This window comes from Macrosteles quadrilineatus, unplaced genomic scaffold (assembly GCF_028750875.1).
Source record: "Macrosteles quadrilineatus isolate MER2022 unplaced genomic scaffold, UCM_ALF_1.0 Scaffold_1__1_contigs__length_201487025, whole genome shotgun sequence".
Classification (NCBI taxonomy): Eukaryota; Metazoa; Arthropoda; class Insecta; order Hemiptera; family Cicadellidae; genus Macrosteles; species Macrosteles quadrilineatus.
In genome coordinates, this window is record NW_026542594.1 from 11,380,753 (window position 1) to 11,395,269 (window position 14,517).

Consider the following 14,517-nt stretch of genomic DNA (forward strand, 5'->3'; position numbering starts at 1 on the left):
GAGCAATAAAAGCGTCCATGGAGGGACTGGGCCTGGTTGTTTTGTAGGTTAGGGCGTCCAGTTTTAGTAGTAATGGTGCAATCGACCTGGCGCATCGCGTTTTTGCTGTAGAACATTTATTCAAAAATAATGAATCTGATATAACTGTTCAATGGCTTCTCCGTGCACAGTTCAATGGTTCAAAACAAAACCCGATCGCAACTCAATACTTTGTTGGGTAGCTTCTTTTCACACAACTGAATCAGTTATGAAGCAGAAGTGGTTTGGTTGTCCTTGCACGGCGCAAACTCCACAAAATGTCGACAGAGTAAGGGCGTCTGTTATTCAAAGCCCTCGCCGCTACACTAGGCGATGCGCTCCAACTGTGTGCTTGTCTTGACGCTTGTTGCAGGGCAACCTGAAAGATGGGTTAAAATTTCATTCTTACAAAATTATGATTGTACAAGGCAGATTTATGAAGATGATTTATGAACCTGATTACGAAAATGGAAACTGTTTTGAGAGAATGGTTGATGTTCTTGCCACTGATGGCATTTTGTGTATGATGTTAATGATGGAGCGCAGTTTCATTTGGATAGTTATATCAATAAGCAAAACTGGCACTATTTGGCAGCAGAATACCCAAAAGAATTGCATCAAAAACCACTGCACGATTTGAAACTTAACGTTTGGTCGTTTGGTGTAACTTTCGTTATTTTTGGGCCTTACCGTACTTTTTTGAGGACTCGCGGAACATTGAACTTTGTGCAGAAAAGCCGTTGAACAGTTTTAACAGATTTAATTACTTTTGAATAAATGTTCTACCGCAAAAATGCGATGTACCACGGACCACTGCACCATTGCTACTAAAACTGGACACCCTTACCTACAAAACAACCAGGCCCAGTCCCTCCACTACGCTCCTATCGCTCTCACCACTCAACTCAAATCCATGCGTTCTTTATGCGCCACCCAGTATAACGTGCTGTGAAAGGAGGCAAGAAGGGCATGCTGAAATAAGAAGTCGTATTATTCCAGTAAAAATCCTATATAATGAAATAAACTCTTAAAACTAACAAATGTTCAGTATGATAACACCTTACAAAATTAACAAAAATAATTTCTTCACTTAACCAAAAATAAACTTCACAACCTTTTACCCTCCCCTTTCTTTGATCGATCAAACCACTATATAAAAGTTCCCCTAAAACTTCTTATCCTCTCCAAAGTCCATACATTACTACTTTACAACTCCAATATAGGCCTAATCATAAAATTTGAAAATATTGATGTAACATTGTGAAGGGTACTCATCACTTCACCAACGCTGTCTTAAATCCTTATTGGAGCTTCAGTGAGATGATCTGAGCCGGAGACAGTCTACTGGTGAGAAGACGTCCATGGTTTTGCAAACAGATTGTCCCCAGACGGTTGTTAGGCCTCCGAGAAGGTGATACTGGTCCAGACTCCTCCAGACAGCAGATAGGCGATGGTGACCTCCCCGACAATGTTTAACTCTGAGACTTGAACCCTAGGACATGTTCCAAATTCGTACTATGGATCCCTTGTTAATTATATTTCTTTTAGTCTAGTTACACATTCTTTCACACTAGTGATGTGACGAGTCGAGTACTTTCCCTACTCGAGTCAATTCGACTCGATACCACAACTACTCGAGTCGGTACTCGAGTACTGGACTCGATTCACCTGTATAGCACCGGAGCTCTGTCTGTTGACTCGTAGCTTAGCTGCCGTGCGAATACTGGAAATGGAACTTGTTTGACTTGGACTCGAGTCCCTTTACTCGAGTCGGACAGACTTGGCTCGGACTCGTTTTATACTCTGTGTAGTGTAGATTTAAGATGAGAGCGAGATAGGTTATTCATCTCACATTGAGTTGATAATTAATTATGGATTTTATTCGTTATTATAAAACTTAGATCAATAACAAACAGTGTCTTGACTCGAATAAGCAAATTACTCGAGCGCTATGTACTTGTAGCGGATAGTTTTGAAACTATATCTTGAACATTCAGCAGTGTATTAATACGAACTGCCAGTGTCAAGCACACAAGCGCTGTCGATTCGTAGTGGCAAAATCTGGAACAACATCCGAGTCTCGACTCGAGTAGACGAGTATTAAATGCACCCAACCCAAGCGCTATGGACTCGTAGCGGCGGATCTAGTAAGCTTTAGTTCACGAGTAATAGTACTCGAGTATCACCGATTTGGTATCGAGTCGACTCGATACTTCATTGGACTCGATACTTAACGAGTCAAGTACTCGACTCGTCACATCACTATTTCACACATCTATCCAGCAAAGTTAATTTCCCACAAATTGTTTCTAAAGTCTAATTTCCACAATAAATTTAAACATAGAATACTAATAATTCTCATTTTGTTCTCATTGATAAACATTTAAAATAACCCCATGAATAAAATCATTTGTAAGTACACAATATAAAATATTTTAACATATTACCTTTTAACGCAAATCTTACTGAATTTACATAATAATAAAATTGACCACAAAGTAATTTTAAATCAGCTGTCTCAAACATGTGTCTAATACATCTTTATTCTTTAACGAATTACTAAATCAGTTTACTGTGACATTTCAATAAAACACAAATAACCTCAATTAAACATATCTTTCTTCCATGTTGAAATAAATAACTGTTTAGACAAATCCTTAGTAACTACCCCAAACTAAAACAATATTAAAATTCTGTCAGTTCAACTAGAACATGACTTTGAAACCAACCTAACTTTACTTGAAAAAAATCAAATTTAATCGAAATATTCTCTCTGAACAGTTACTGAATTTATTTAGATTGACATGATGATTCCTAAATTTAATTTCTTTTGAGATATAAAGCTAAAACAATTTTTTAACACTCGTTGATACCTGAGCTAAAAACACGTGGTGTTCAATGTTCATGTCTATCAAAATTTAAGTAAAATTATTAATTGGTTTACAAATTGCTTAGCTATATATTTACAAATTGAAGTTGTACTGATTTTTCCTGGAATAACCTTATAAACGTTTTGCACTACATACCTCCAAATCGAGGGTACACGTTGACTGTCGGCCACAACAACGCAAAATGAGAGAGAGACAACGTGGTTCTCCTCCAAGCTATGAATCATCGCTACCCTAAGCCTCGTCTCGACCACTTGCCACCAGACTGCGCGTTTGCAGTTATCAATGCTTACATCGACTTGAACTAAGAAAACCGGTTTCTTCTAGTTTTCCAGGATTTGTATTCACATTCAATTCTATCACCTTATAACCTATGAAAATAAAATATAATTCCTGTCACAATCGTGACAAATCTCCCGTTTCAAACAAAAAATATTGTTTTGCAAATCAAAATAAAACGCATTTTTTTGTTCTCGCCCTTTTTTTCTTGGTGTCATAATCCACACCCTAAACCCTTCTAACAACACGGTTCGACGACCTAAAATCACAGACATTGAAAAGTAAACAAGCCTTTCTGCTTGCATTATCTCTTATCAAACATCTGACCCAACAATCAAGGTCACGTTCTCCGCCGCGCGCTTATTTCAGGTTGCTTACATCTCCTTCTTTACTCAATTATTTGATAAAATTGTCAAACTTCATTTTCAGTTAATTTAAAACTCCATGTTAGTAGCCTGGATTACATTGCTAACCATAATATCTCATAACATGAATTGATGAAATACCAATATACTCATTCCTTCTTTCTCATAGGTCTCAAAATCTAAATATATAAAAGGCAAAGCCCTCACTGACACACTCACTCACTCACTCACTCATCACTAATTCTCCCACTTCCCATTTACCTAGGAGGCTGAAATTTGGTACACCGATTCTTTAGGCATTAAATAGGAAAACTAAGTTGTTTTTATTCTGATCGGACTCTCGGGCTCCGCCCCAGTGGCTCTGGAGTTTCCCATGTTAACCTTATGATTTTTCATATTTAAAAGGAATTAATGAATCTTATCAGCTGTTTCAATTAAACAAGTTGGTTCTGTTCTATGATGTTCAATAGCTTTAAAGTTACAAGGATTGCCAACAGGGTGCAGCACTATTATTATTATTTTTAATTTATGACAACAGCTAATTTGCAACCAAAAGGTGAGTGAGTGTAGCGAACGAACTTCAACCTGGAGGCGAGTTAGCGTAGCAAACGCACTTCAACCAGGACGTGATTGAGCCATGCGAACGAGCTCATCTTGAAAATTAAGAAGTTAAAACGGGGCAAAGCCCGCGGGTACAGCTAGTTACTTATAAACTAACACATATTTATTTACAGTATAATACAAAAAACATTACATTTGTTTAAATCAAATCACTGACAACACTACACTTTTAAAAAGGCGCCTATTATATATACATTGTTTAATCAAACATTTTCACATGGCACAAGAAACTTTATAATCTTAATTACATACGCTTACTTACTTACTTTCCGTGTCCCGATAAAAACACCAGCTCAGTTAGATATTATTTTTCCAATAATCTGCCACTTATATGGCTTTGTCATTTGCCTCCTTAAGATCGAGCTAGGTGCATGTTCTATCCATATCTGGACAAACTAGTAAATGTTCATGGTCCTGAGGGGCCCCACATGTGCAGTTTGGTTCTCCCTCATAGTACCCCCACCTCATGAGGTTTACTTTGCACCTCGAGACCCCACTTCGCAATCTATTTAGGGTCCTCCATGTGGGATAAGGCAGGTGACAGCCTGCAGGGAGTTCCTCTCTGAGTTCTACTGGTGGCTGTTGAGCCTCCTGCCTCCATAGCTGAAGCCTTAATACTTCCGGTGTTACTGAATGTATCTCAGTGGTTTTGAGGAAACTCTTTCTTGACCTGAGTCTAGAGGGCTGCTGTTGATGCCCATATAGTGGATGACGGTGGTCGGTCACTTGCTTCTGTAGTTCTACTGCGGCTGCCACGTTTCTCCTTATATATGGTGGAGCTACCCCAATGAGAGGGTATATACTGTCCACTGGGGTTGGTTTTAAGCATCCTGACACGATCCTTGCAGTTTCGTTGATGGCTATGTTTACCTGCTTTGCATGGGCAGAGTTTCTCCACACTGGTGCTGCATACTCTGCTGCTGAGAAGCTAAGAGCAAGAGCAGAAGTGCGTAGCACCTGTGGTTGTGCTCCCCAGGATGTGTTGGTAAGTTTCCGAATGATATTATTTCGGGAGCACACTTTTTGCCTAGTAGCAAGGCAGTGTTGTTTAAAAGTCAAATTCATTTTATTGATTACATACGCTAAACTTAACTTTTTTTTCTAATAATTTTCCTAATTTGCCTAATTATAAATACTACTCAGATTGGTCTTCTTTATACTGATACGAAGAAAGAAACCTGGCCATGTAACTTTCTTCTTACAGACTGTGCGTGAAGAAGAGATAAGGACTTTGCTGCTTCATTCACTCGCGTCCGAGCGATAAGCAAACATTCCAATCGTATTGTAGTAAAATTCAATTTATTCATTTTATATTTTAGATGTATTTATTCTTTCACTTTTACTGATTGTTCAAGTTTATTATCGGATTTCAGTCTATTCTGCGTTCCTAACAATAATCTCGTCATGCTTCGCTCTAAAGTGTCAAGCTTCGCATTCCATATCAATTAATTATTTGTGTCATTTATTCAGGCTTCGCTGATAACCTTCCACTTAGGCGTTCAATACCACGTTATTATTCAGGCTTCACAACAAATATTCATTGAAATCTAATAAGTTACTATGTACATATAATCATTTCTTATCTCATGTCATTGCCCTACTTTAATCATACCATCTTTAATTGATCAAGGTGCGCTCTTTGAATGATTTTAAAATCTGATACCTTTTGCAATAATGCGGTTACAGGTGTCAAGAAATGGATAATCCTAAACTTTTCGGACCATTTGTATGCAAGTTTGGCTTGGAACTTGGCTGCCTTGTTACTAATATGGTGAAGTCTTACATACACTTCGTCAAACAACTTAAATGGATGTTTACTCCCTTCTTTTACTAATCTCCGCGTTTGCGGTTATCAATGCTAACATCGACTTGAACTAAGAAGACCGGTTTCTTCTAGTTTTCCAGGATTTGTATTCACATTCAATTCTATCACGTAATAACCTATGAAAATAAAATATAATTCCTGTCACAATCGTGACAGTATATGAATGTGTTATGTATGTGAAGCAAAATATGACTAATACCAGTTTTATTGGCCATAATCATACTTATAACACTTGGCACAAAAATGATTTGAAATTAGAAAAACATAAATTACATAAAAGAAACCCCCACATATAAGGGCGCCAAATTCTTTAATAGATTGCCAGAAAGTTTGAAAAGTGAGACTAACATTAAAAAATTCAATACAAATTTAAAGGCATTCAATTAATGAGTTTTTAAATAGAATAAATTGCGTTGTTGGTAAGATTTAGGTGTACTCTATTGTAAATTGATATTGTAAATAGGATAATTTTAATGTACTTATTTTTATTTCTTAGAAATAAGATTTGACACCATCCATTGTACATAAATTGTACATATTATGAATAAAGACATAAATTTGATTTGATATATATTAATAGGCAAGCATGTTTCTTTTAAACCTTTTTTCTCAGCTCGTGTTCATTGAAGGGAAAATCTACACATACTTTTAGAAAGATATTTTCCTGTAGATGTGCAGAATCCCTTTATAAATAAAAAATAGGCTCAAAAATAAGCTCGAAAAATGAATTTTAAATTTAAAAAAATTAAGATGGGCTTCATGGGTTGCCATGCTAGTGACGAAATAATAACAAAATAAAAACAGATATTCAAAACAAATGGGAGAAGTTCCTATCACATGTTTTATATACAGCGATAGGGAAAGTCTGTATATTCAATATTTTTAGTCGAGTTTTCGACCACTGGACGACCTCTAGTATACATAAATATAGCCTATATTGACAATGATTCAGTTTGTTATTAATATCGCATTGAATTGAATTTTACCATATTAATATCAATAAAAACAATAACAAATACACCCCCGGAGCAAACCTGCAGACAAATCCAATTTCCATTTGCCTGATTTGATTTTCACAATCTATTTAAATAACATTAAATTTAATGAGTACCTAGGTTTGCTGCGATAGTGAGGGTAATAAAGTGTGTTTTTAGTAAAATATAAATAGCTTAGTATAAAATAACTAAATTTGCCAAGTTTGGTCAATATATATCCATGATCAAGGAAACTACAACAGTTAACTTATTCTCCATAAGAATAACATGGGAATTTTAAATTGACAATTTTTTTAATTATCTCCGTAACCGTTGGGCATACAACAACGCTTCAATATACAAAAGTATTTCTTTTTTTAAGCTCTACAAAATGGTTTGGAGAGAAGAATTTACTCCGTATCCAATAACTGTAACAAAAACACTTAAATATATGGTACTAAATAATTTGTTTTCTTATGGTCTTTAAAAATGTTAGAAATGTAGAAATTTGGAAATAATGAGAAAACCCAATTTTTACCCCATAAAACCCCCCATAAAACCCCCCATAATACCCTGTTCCCAAATTTCGTAAGAAAAAAAAAAATTCAGATTTTTCGAGTTATTGCGTTCACGGACACATTTATAACCCTTATATACATCTATAATCTTACTAATATTAAAAATTAATGTGAAAGTTTGTGTGTTTGTTTGTTTGTTTGTTTGTTTGAAGTTCAATCACACATTAACTACTGGACGGATTGGGCTGAAATTTGGCATGATGATAGCTCACATTCCCGATTAACATAGGCATATTCTTATCTCAAATATCCTTTCGGGCTCCGCCCCAAAGGCTCTGCGGTTCCCCATGCTAACCTTATAAGTATTCATATTTAAAGGGAATTAAAGAGTTTTTTCAGCTGTTTCAACTAAATAGTTGGTTCCATGATATTCAAAAGCATTAAAAGTTATAAGATTTACCAACAGGGTGCAGCACTATTATTTTTTTCATTTATGAAAACAGCTAATTTGAACTAAGCAGCAACAAAAAACTGTAATATGCAATGAGAACTGTCAAAGTAGGATTGTTTACAGTTATGTTTTTTTTTTAATTTCATGAATAATTTGTGATATTTTGCGAATCAACCAAAATATTGTTTAGGCTCTATTGTTTAGTTGCAGTGGTAGAACATTATGGTTATGGTAGATGTGTAATACCATTAGTATACTGTCAATTTAAAGAAGCAAATTTTATCAAACTTTTTCCTCCCCCATTGCAAACGCAAGGCTTGGATATAACTGCAATGAGCATTTTAAACTTAACCCCGTACGAAGGACGGGTACTCTGCTAGTATAAATATTATAAATGTGAAAGTTTGTGTGTTTGTTTGTTTGAAGTTCAATCAAACATTAACTACTGGACGGATTGGGCTGAAATTTGGCATGATGATAGCTCACATTCCCGATTAACATATAGGCATATTGTTATCTCAAAAATCCTTTCAGGCTCCACCCCAAAGGCTCTGTGGTTCCCCATGCTAACCTTATAAGTATTCATATTTAAAGGGAATTAAAGAATTTTTTCAGCTGTTTCAACTAAAAAAGTTGGTTCTATGATATTCAAAAGCATTAAAAGTTATGGGATTTACCAACAGGGTGCAGCACTATTATTTTGTTCATTTATGAAAACAGCTAATTTGAACTAAGCAGCAACAAACAACTGTGATATGCAATGATAACTGTCAAAGTAGGATTGTTTACAGTTATGTTTATGTTTTTAATTTCATGAATAATTTGTGATAATCTGTGAGTTTATGATAATTAATGTTTCTCTATTGTTTAGGTGAAGTGGTAGAACATTATGGCTATGGTAGATGTGTAATACTATAGGGTACTGTGCATTTTTAAAGAAGCAAATTTTATCAAACTGTGTCCTCCCCCATTGAAAATCCAAAGCTTGAGTATAACTGCAATAAGAATTTCTTACTTATATACCAACCCCGTACGAAGGACGGGTACTCTGCTAGTTATACATATATAAAAATTTTAAGGAATGGTATTTTTGGCCTCTGGGGACATCAAAATGAAAAAGTAAATTGGTCCCGGGCCTAGGTCTTACCGTGCCACCCACGGTAAGAGCTACTTCCCTATAGGGAAATTCGCTAATTCTTCCCCATAGAGAAATTCGCTAAAAGGCTTACACATTTTAACTTAAAAGGGGGTGGGGGGGAAGTAAGAGAGGGATGGGCAGGGTCTTTTCAGAAAATGTTCCTTATATGATCAACTGACAACTAACATCTGTGAAAAAATCAGCCTTTCACTTATTAGTTCCGACACAATCCCTTTATTGACTGGGCTATTACTACTGTAATCAAATTTCTGATTGGCTTAAGTTGCAGTGTGATGTGACTCAGCTCGTTGACCTGCTTGTGGTTTTTTTTAACAATCCTGTGTTAGTGGCTTGAACATTGGCAGCTTTCTAGAGATTTTCAATTTGCTAACAGCCAGAATATCAATAATCTACTTTGCTAAGAATTTTAAATCAAGGTGTGTTAACCTAGGAGGATTAAACATTAAGGAGAGGGCACGCGAATAGGAATACACGTGTTGCGGTGAAGCCAGCTTTAGCAGAACACTAGAGGGGCACGCGGAGCCGTAGAGTGGCAAAAAGCCTCGGCTATAACATGGGAGAGATAGGGAAAAACGCGACGCGCGCTGTTTCGAATTAAAATTCCCGCTAAACTAAAACACCTGTGTTATTCACCGATGGCATTCTTAAAGTAAATTAAATTTCCTATCGACTGGTGTCAATCATTCCTATAAAAACTATTATTTATTATTTATTATTGAAGATGCAATTTGAAAGAATTGACCTGGACTTTGAACATATGATTACTTTAATTACGTTTTTGAAAAAAATATGATGTATCTACACAAATTAACAATTTATTCGTGTTCCTTAAGAGTTTCTCGAAATAAAAAATATATATTTACCTATATTTAAAAGTGGTATTTAGAAAAATAATTACAATAAAGTTTTTTTAATTTTTCCAGTTTATAAAATAATCTTACTAATAATAGGTTAAAATGAAAATTTCAATTCGGGTGGTGAAATACATTTTAAATTTGCATTTTTCATAGTTTTCTCGATTTGTTAATAACATTTTTTGCTAGTTTTAAGTCATTTATGTGCTAGGCAGGTGATTTTAAATAGCCAAAGTTAAGAAAAAAATGCAAAGCCGCTCTAACTTTTTTTACACCAACAGCCGTTACAATTAAATTACAATCATAAAAAGTAAAACAATTTCTTGGCAATCAAATTCTTGATTTTTTAAATATCATATTGAACTATATTTGATCTGTTTGCTCAAAGAAACTTCGAGTAAAAAGTGTAAATGTTCAACAATCATCGCGTCTTCTGACCGCCAAAGTGTGTTTATGATTCTTTTAAAGGATTAAAACTTATTTTATTTCTCTTTAAGAAAATGTTCAAATACACATACAGTACTACTCATGATTTGAGTTTTAATTTATGAACAGTAAAATCCATTCTTGATATGGCGGGATTTGAACCCGGGACCCCATGAACCGGAGTCCTGCGCTCTGGTTAGAGTATTATAAATAATACACAATACAAGTATGGCAAAAAATATAAACAAGGACAAAGAATTCCAAAAAAAAAGTCATCCTTGTGTAAATTACTCACCTTTGAACGTACTATTGGTTCATAATATGACTTTCCTCTTAATAGGTTCCTAATATTACGGTTAGAATTTAACTTTTTAATTTTCGTAGCATGATGAAGTCTCATTTTTTTAATAGTTAATTGATATTTCTGTTACCAAATCTTCCAGTAACGCATACAATGCAGTGGGGGCGGGAGAGTAGCGCTGTCTCCCCCCCTCCCCAGTCACCAGTACGCTGGCTTCAACGAAACTAAAGCGTGTCCTCTCCTTAATGTTTAATCCTCCTAGGTGTTAACTGCACAATTAATGTTATTCTCAATTACTTTTAATACAGGTATATCACATTTCAGGTTAAAAATAACCAAACATGCAAGATCACTTCTGAACTCATCTTGTGCCAGTTCAACGGAAGATGAAAGCAAAACTATACAAAGGAAGCTGAGTAAAAAAGAGATAACCTCATTACGAAATGTCACATTGGCTAAACTTGTGGCAATAATAAATATAGCGTTGATTATCAACAAGGATGATATACTGCTATCTGACTTTTTAAGGTGAAATTATTTTCTTTCACAGGGAAAACTTTAAGATACAACTTCAAACTAAGATACTTAAAATTAAGATACATTCTGACTAATGATAATGGGTTTGAGTTTGAGTATTTTTGCACACATTTATATTCAAGATGATACAAAATGTTACATCAAAACATATTAATGTCGGTTAATGATTAAAAATATCTTTTTCCTACAGTTACCTGACAAAGTAGGCTTCCTTGCACTGATTATAGTACGCCAAGTAGCTAATTGATGCATTTACATACTTTTGCTGCACTCATTTTGTAGTGTTATCGTAAGTTAAATTAAAATATAGTTTTAATAAGACAAATACTTTATTATTGTCGGGAGCACATAAGTTTGCAGTTGAGGGAGGAGCCTATTTACCATATGGTTTTGAATGAACCAATGAGAACGGTGCGGTGTTGCCAAATCTAATAATACCAGCTGATTTGAAAATATTGCTTTTATATTTTAATTAGTGTTGTCAATGGACGATGTGGCAACGTCGCACTAGCCTTGTCTTGTGATTGGCTGCCACTAACTGCAAACTTACGTGGTCCCGACAATAGGTAGCTATTACAATAAATCAAGATTCAGAATGTTTACCAACAAAAACTAAACAAATAATATTCTAACACCATATGTTTTCAAACACATATGAATAACAACACATCTCCCCTTTAAAGATCGAACCTCCGGGAAGGTTTGAATTGTCTTGTTGATCTTCTTAAATTCGCTAAAGGATTTGTCTGTGATGCCATTGCAGGATAATTTAAAGGTTCTGATCTTCTCTGGTGTTCTGAAGGACTGGTCTGCAGTGCTGGTTGAGAGTGATCAGAAGGCATAGTAGTGCTAAATCTTTGCAGTGATCTTCTGTTCCTCCGCAAACAACCATCTTGCGTTTGAATTATATAGGATTGAGGTGCAGGATGTTTGTTTAATATAGTTCCTTCTTGATTCCTGTCCTTTATATGGACTTGAGCTCCATCAGGTAGAGTAGGCAATTCTGTGGCTCTATGTCTTTTGTCAAAATAAATCTTTTGACGATCAATTCTTGCTTCTTCCTTTTCCCTTAACTTTTCAGCGTCTACCAGATAGGGTCTTAGTTGATTGAACATTATTGGAACATAAGTGTGGATCCTTCTCCCGAAATGTAATTCCGTTGGACTTTTCCCATTTTATAGAGGGGTTGCTCTTAACATAAGTAGTATTTTGTAGGGAACATCACTTTTTTCTAAGTGGTACTTAAAGTTTTTTACTTGCGCTTCGATGAAGCCGTTGCTTTGTGGAAATTTTGGGCTTGATGCAATCAATTTAAATCCATAATCACGACCAAGTTGTTTGAATTGACAGCAGTCAAATTGAGAACCACAGTCTGCTCTCACTGTCTCAGGTACACCATGACGTGCGAAGATGGACTTTGTATATGTCACAATAGTGCTCATTTTAAAGTCATTTAGTCTAGCAATCTCCATAAACCTGGAATAATAGTCTGAGATTAAGAGATACCAGTGACCTTTGCACTTCAGCATATCGGCACCCACTATTTGCCAAGGTCTGTCCGGATAAGGGGTTGGTATCAGCAGCTCTGCTGTCGTAGCACGATTTTCTGCACACATCTTGCAATTTTCTACTAGTTCTTTGATTTGTTGAGAAAGACGAGGCCACCACACAGTCAATTTTGCAAAAGATTGCCCTACTGGTATCATAGAGAAGATATAAGTGAGGAAAATGGTATACTTCTCTTTGGAAGTCGTATTATAATACTATTTTTAGCTACAAGGTGGCCTAGTAAACTGATACTGTAATGCCGGAACACACATTTTGATCTATTAAGTGTCCAGCCCTTTTCCTGGAGCCTACACAAAATACTATGTAAATTTTTATCATGTTCTTCCATATCTTTCCCGTATATAGTTATATTATCGAAATGGCAAATCACACCTTGAAGGCCTTCAAGTGATTCAGACATTTGACGCTGGAATACTTCTGAACCAGTGAAAATCCGGAAAGGAAGTCGTAAAAATCTGAACCTTCCAAAAGGTGTGATGAAAGAAGAAAAATATGAAGCTTCTTCTGTTATGGGTATTTGCAAATAACCCGAGTTAGGATCTAGTTTCGAGAACACCTTAGCACCATCTAATTGTCCCAGAGTGTAGTCTACAGAGGGCACTGGATATAGTTCTCGTTTAACACTCTCATTAAGTTTAGTAAAATCTACGCAAAGTCTTTATTGAATTGTCCTTTTTAGGGACGATGACAAGAGGTGAACACCAGTCAGTCAGAGTTTCTACTCTCACGATAACACCTTTATCCAACATTGCATCCAGTTCTTTTTTTACAGCATCTTTATATGTAGGGGAACATGCCTTGGAACTTTGAGAGAGTACGGTTCAGCTTTTGGCTTTAATTTTATATTATAATGAGCTTGTGTATCACCAAGACCACTGAAAATTTTAGGGTATGATGTAAAGGGATCAAATGAGCCAGTTGAGTTGACTCGAAACATCCTTTTAAATAGACCCAATTTTTCACTAACTTTGTTGCTCAAAAGGGTTCTATCAGCACCAGATATTACATAAAACTGAGACTTACAATATTGATTCTTGTACTGGATTGTACGCTCGAATAGGCCTAAGATATTAAGGACAGATCTGTTAGGCCCAATTAAAACTTTGTTACTTGAATTTAGTGGGTACATAAATAATTTCAACTTATAAAGTGATTGTGGCAAGACACAAACGTCAGCTCCAGTGTCTATCTTAGCTTAAATACTTTGAATTTATTTCCTTGACATTTTTGAACTGGCAACATTTAGCAAAATGGCCCTTCCTGTTACAGATTCAACAGAAAATATTCCGGGCAGGACATTTTGGTCGTTCATGTTGAGCGTTACCACACTGGCATGATTTTAGTAATTGGTACTGGACACATTGGAATCAACTGGAGGTTTCTGAGCAAATTTAGTGCCACAAGTTCTTGAAGTGACTTTATCTGCAGTTAGTGACTGCTCAGAAGACCTGGTCATCATCAATGATTGTTGCATTTTAACCGATTCGTTACCTTGTTAAGTTTTGTAGCTGAATCTAATTTAGTTATACTTAATAAGGGATCCAAACCAACCTTTAGACAGAGGAGAGGGGTGGTACTAAGGGAAGAGGTTTTGGACATAACCTTGGCCAGTAATTATGCGGCGACAAAGGTTGTAAAATGGGGGGTATCTGATGATCACTCAGCGTCAGATCACAGCTACATTGAATTCACTATAGGTTCGATCTGTGTAAAAGAGACCTATAGGAACGTT

At 35.8% G+C, this 14,517-nt stretch overlaps 1 protein-coding gene across 3 annotated transcripts in view; it reads left to right on the forward strand.

Annotated features, from left to right (window-relative positions):
* LOC129001887 (TATA box-binding protein-associated factor RNA polymerase I subunit B) overlaps window positions 1-14,517 on the forward strand; it is a 130,772-nt gene that overhangs the window by 72,968 nt on the left and 43,287 nt on the right. For 2 of the 3 annotated variants that reach the window (XM_054429351.1, XM_054429358.1), the window contains exon 6: window positions 11,004-11,207. The exons of the other annotated variant lie outside the window; for it this stretch is intronic. In XM_054429351.1, coding sequence (XP_054285326.1) covers window positions 11,004-11,207 — 204 coding nt within the window. The remainder of the gene's footprint in view (window positions 1-11,003; window positions 11,208-14,517) is intronic. 3 annotated transcript variants of the gene reach the window in all.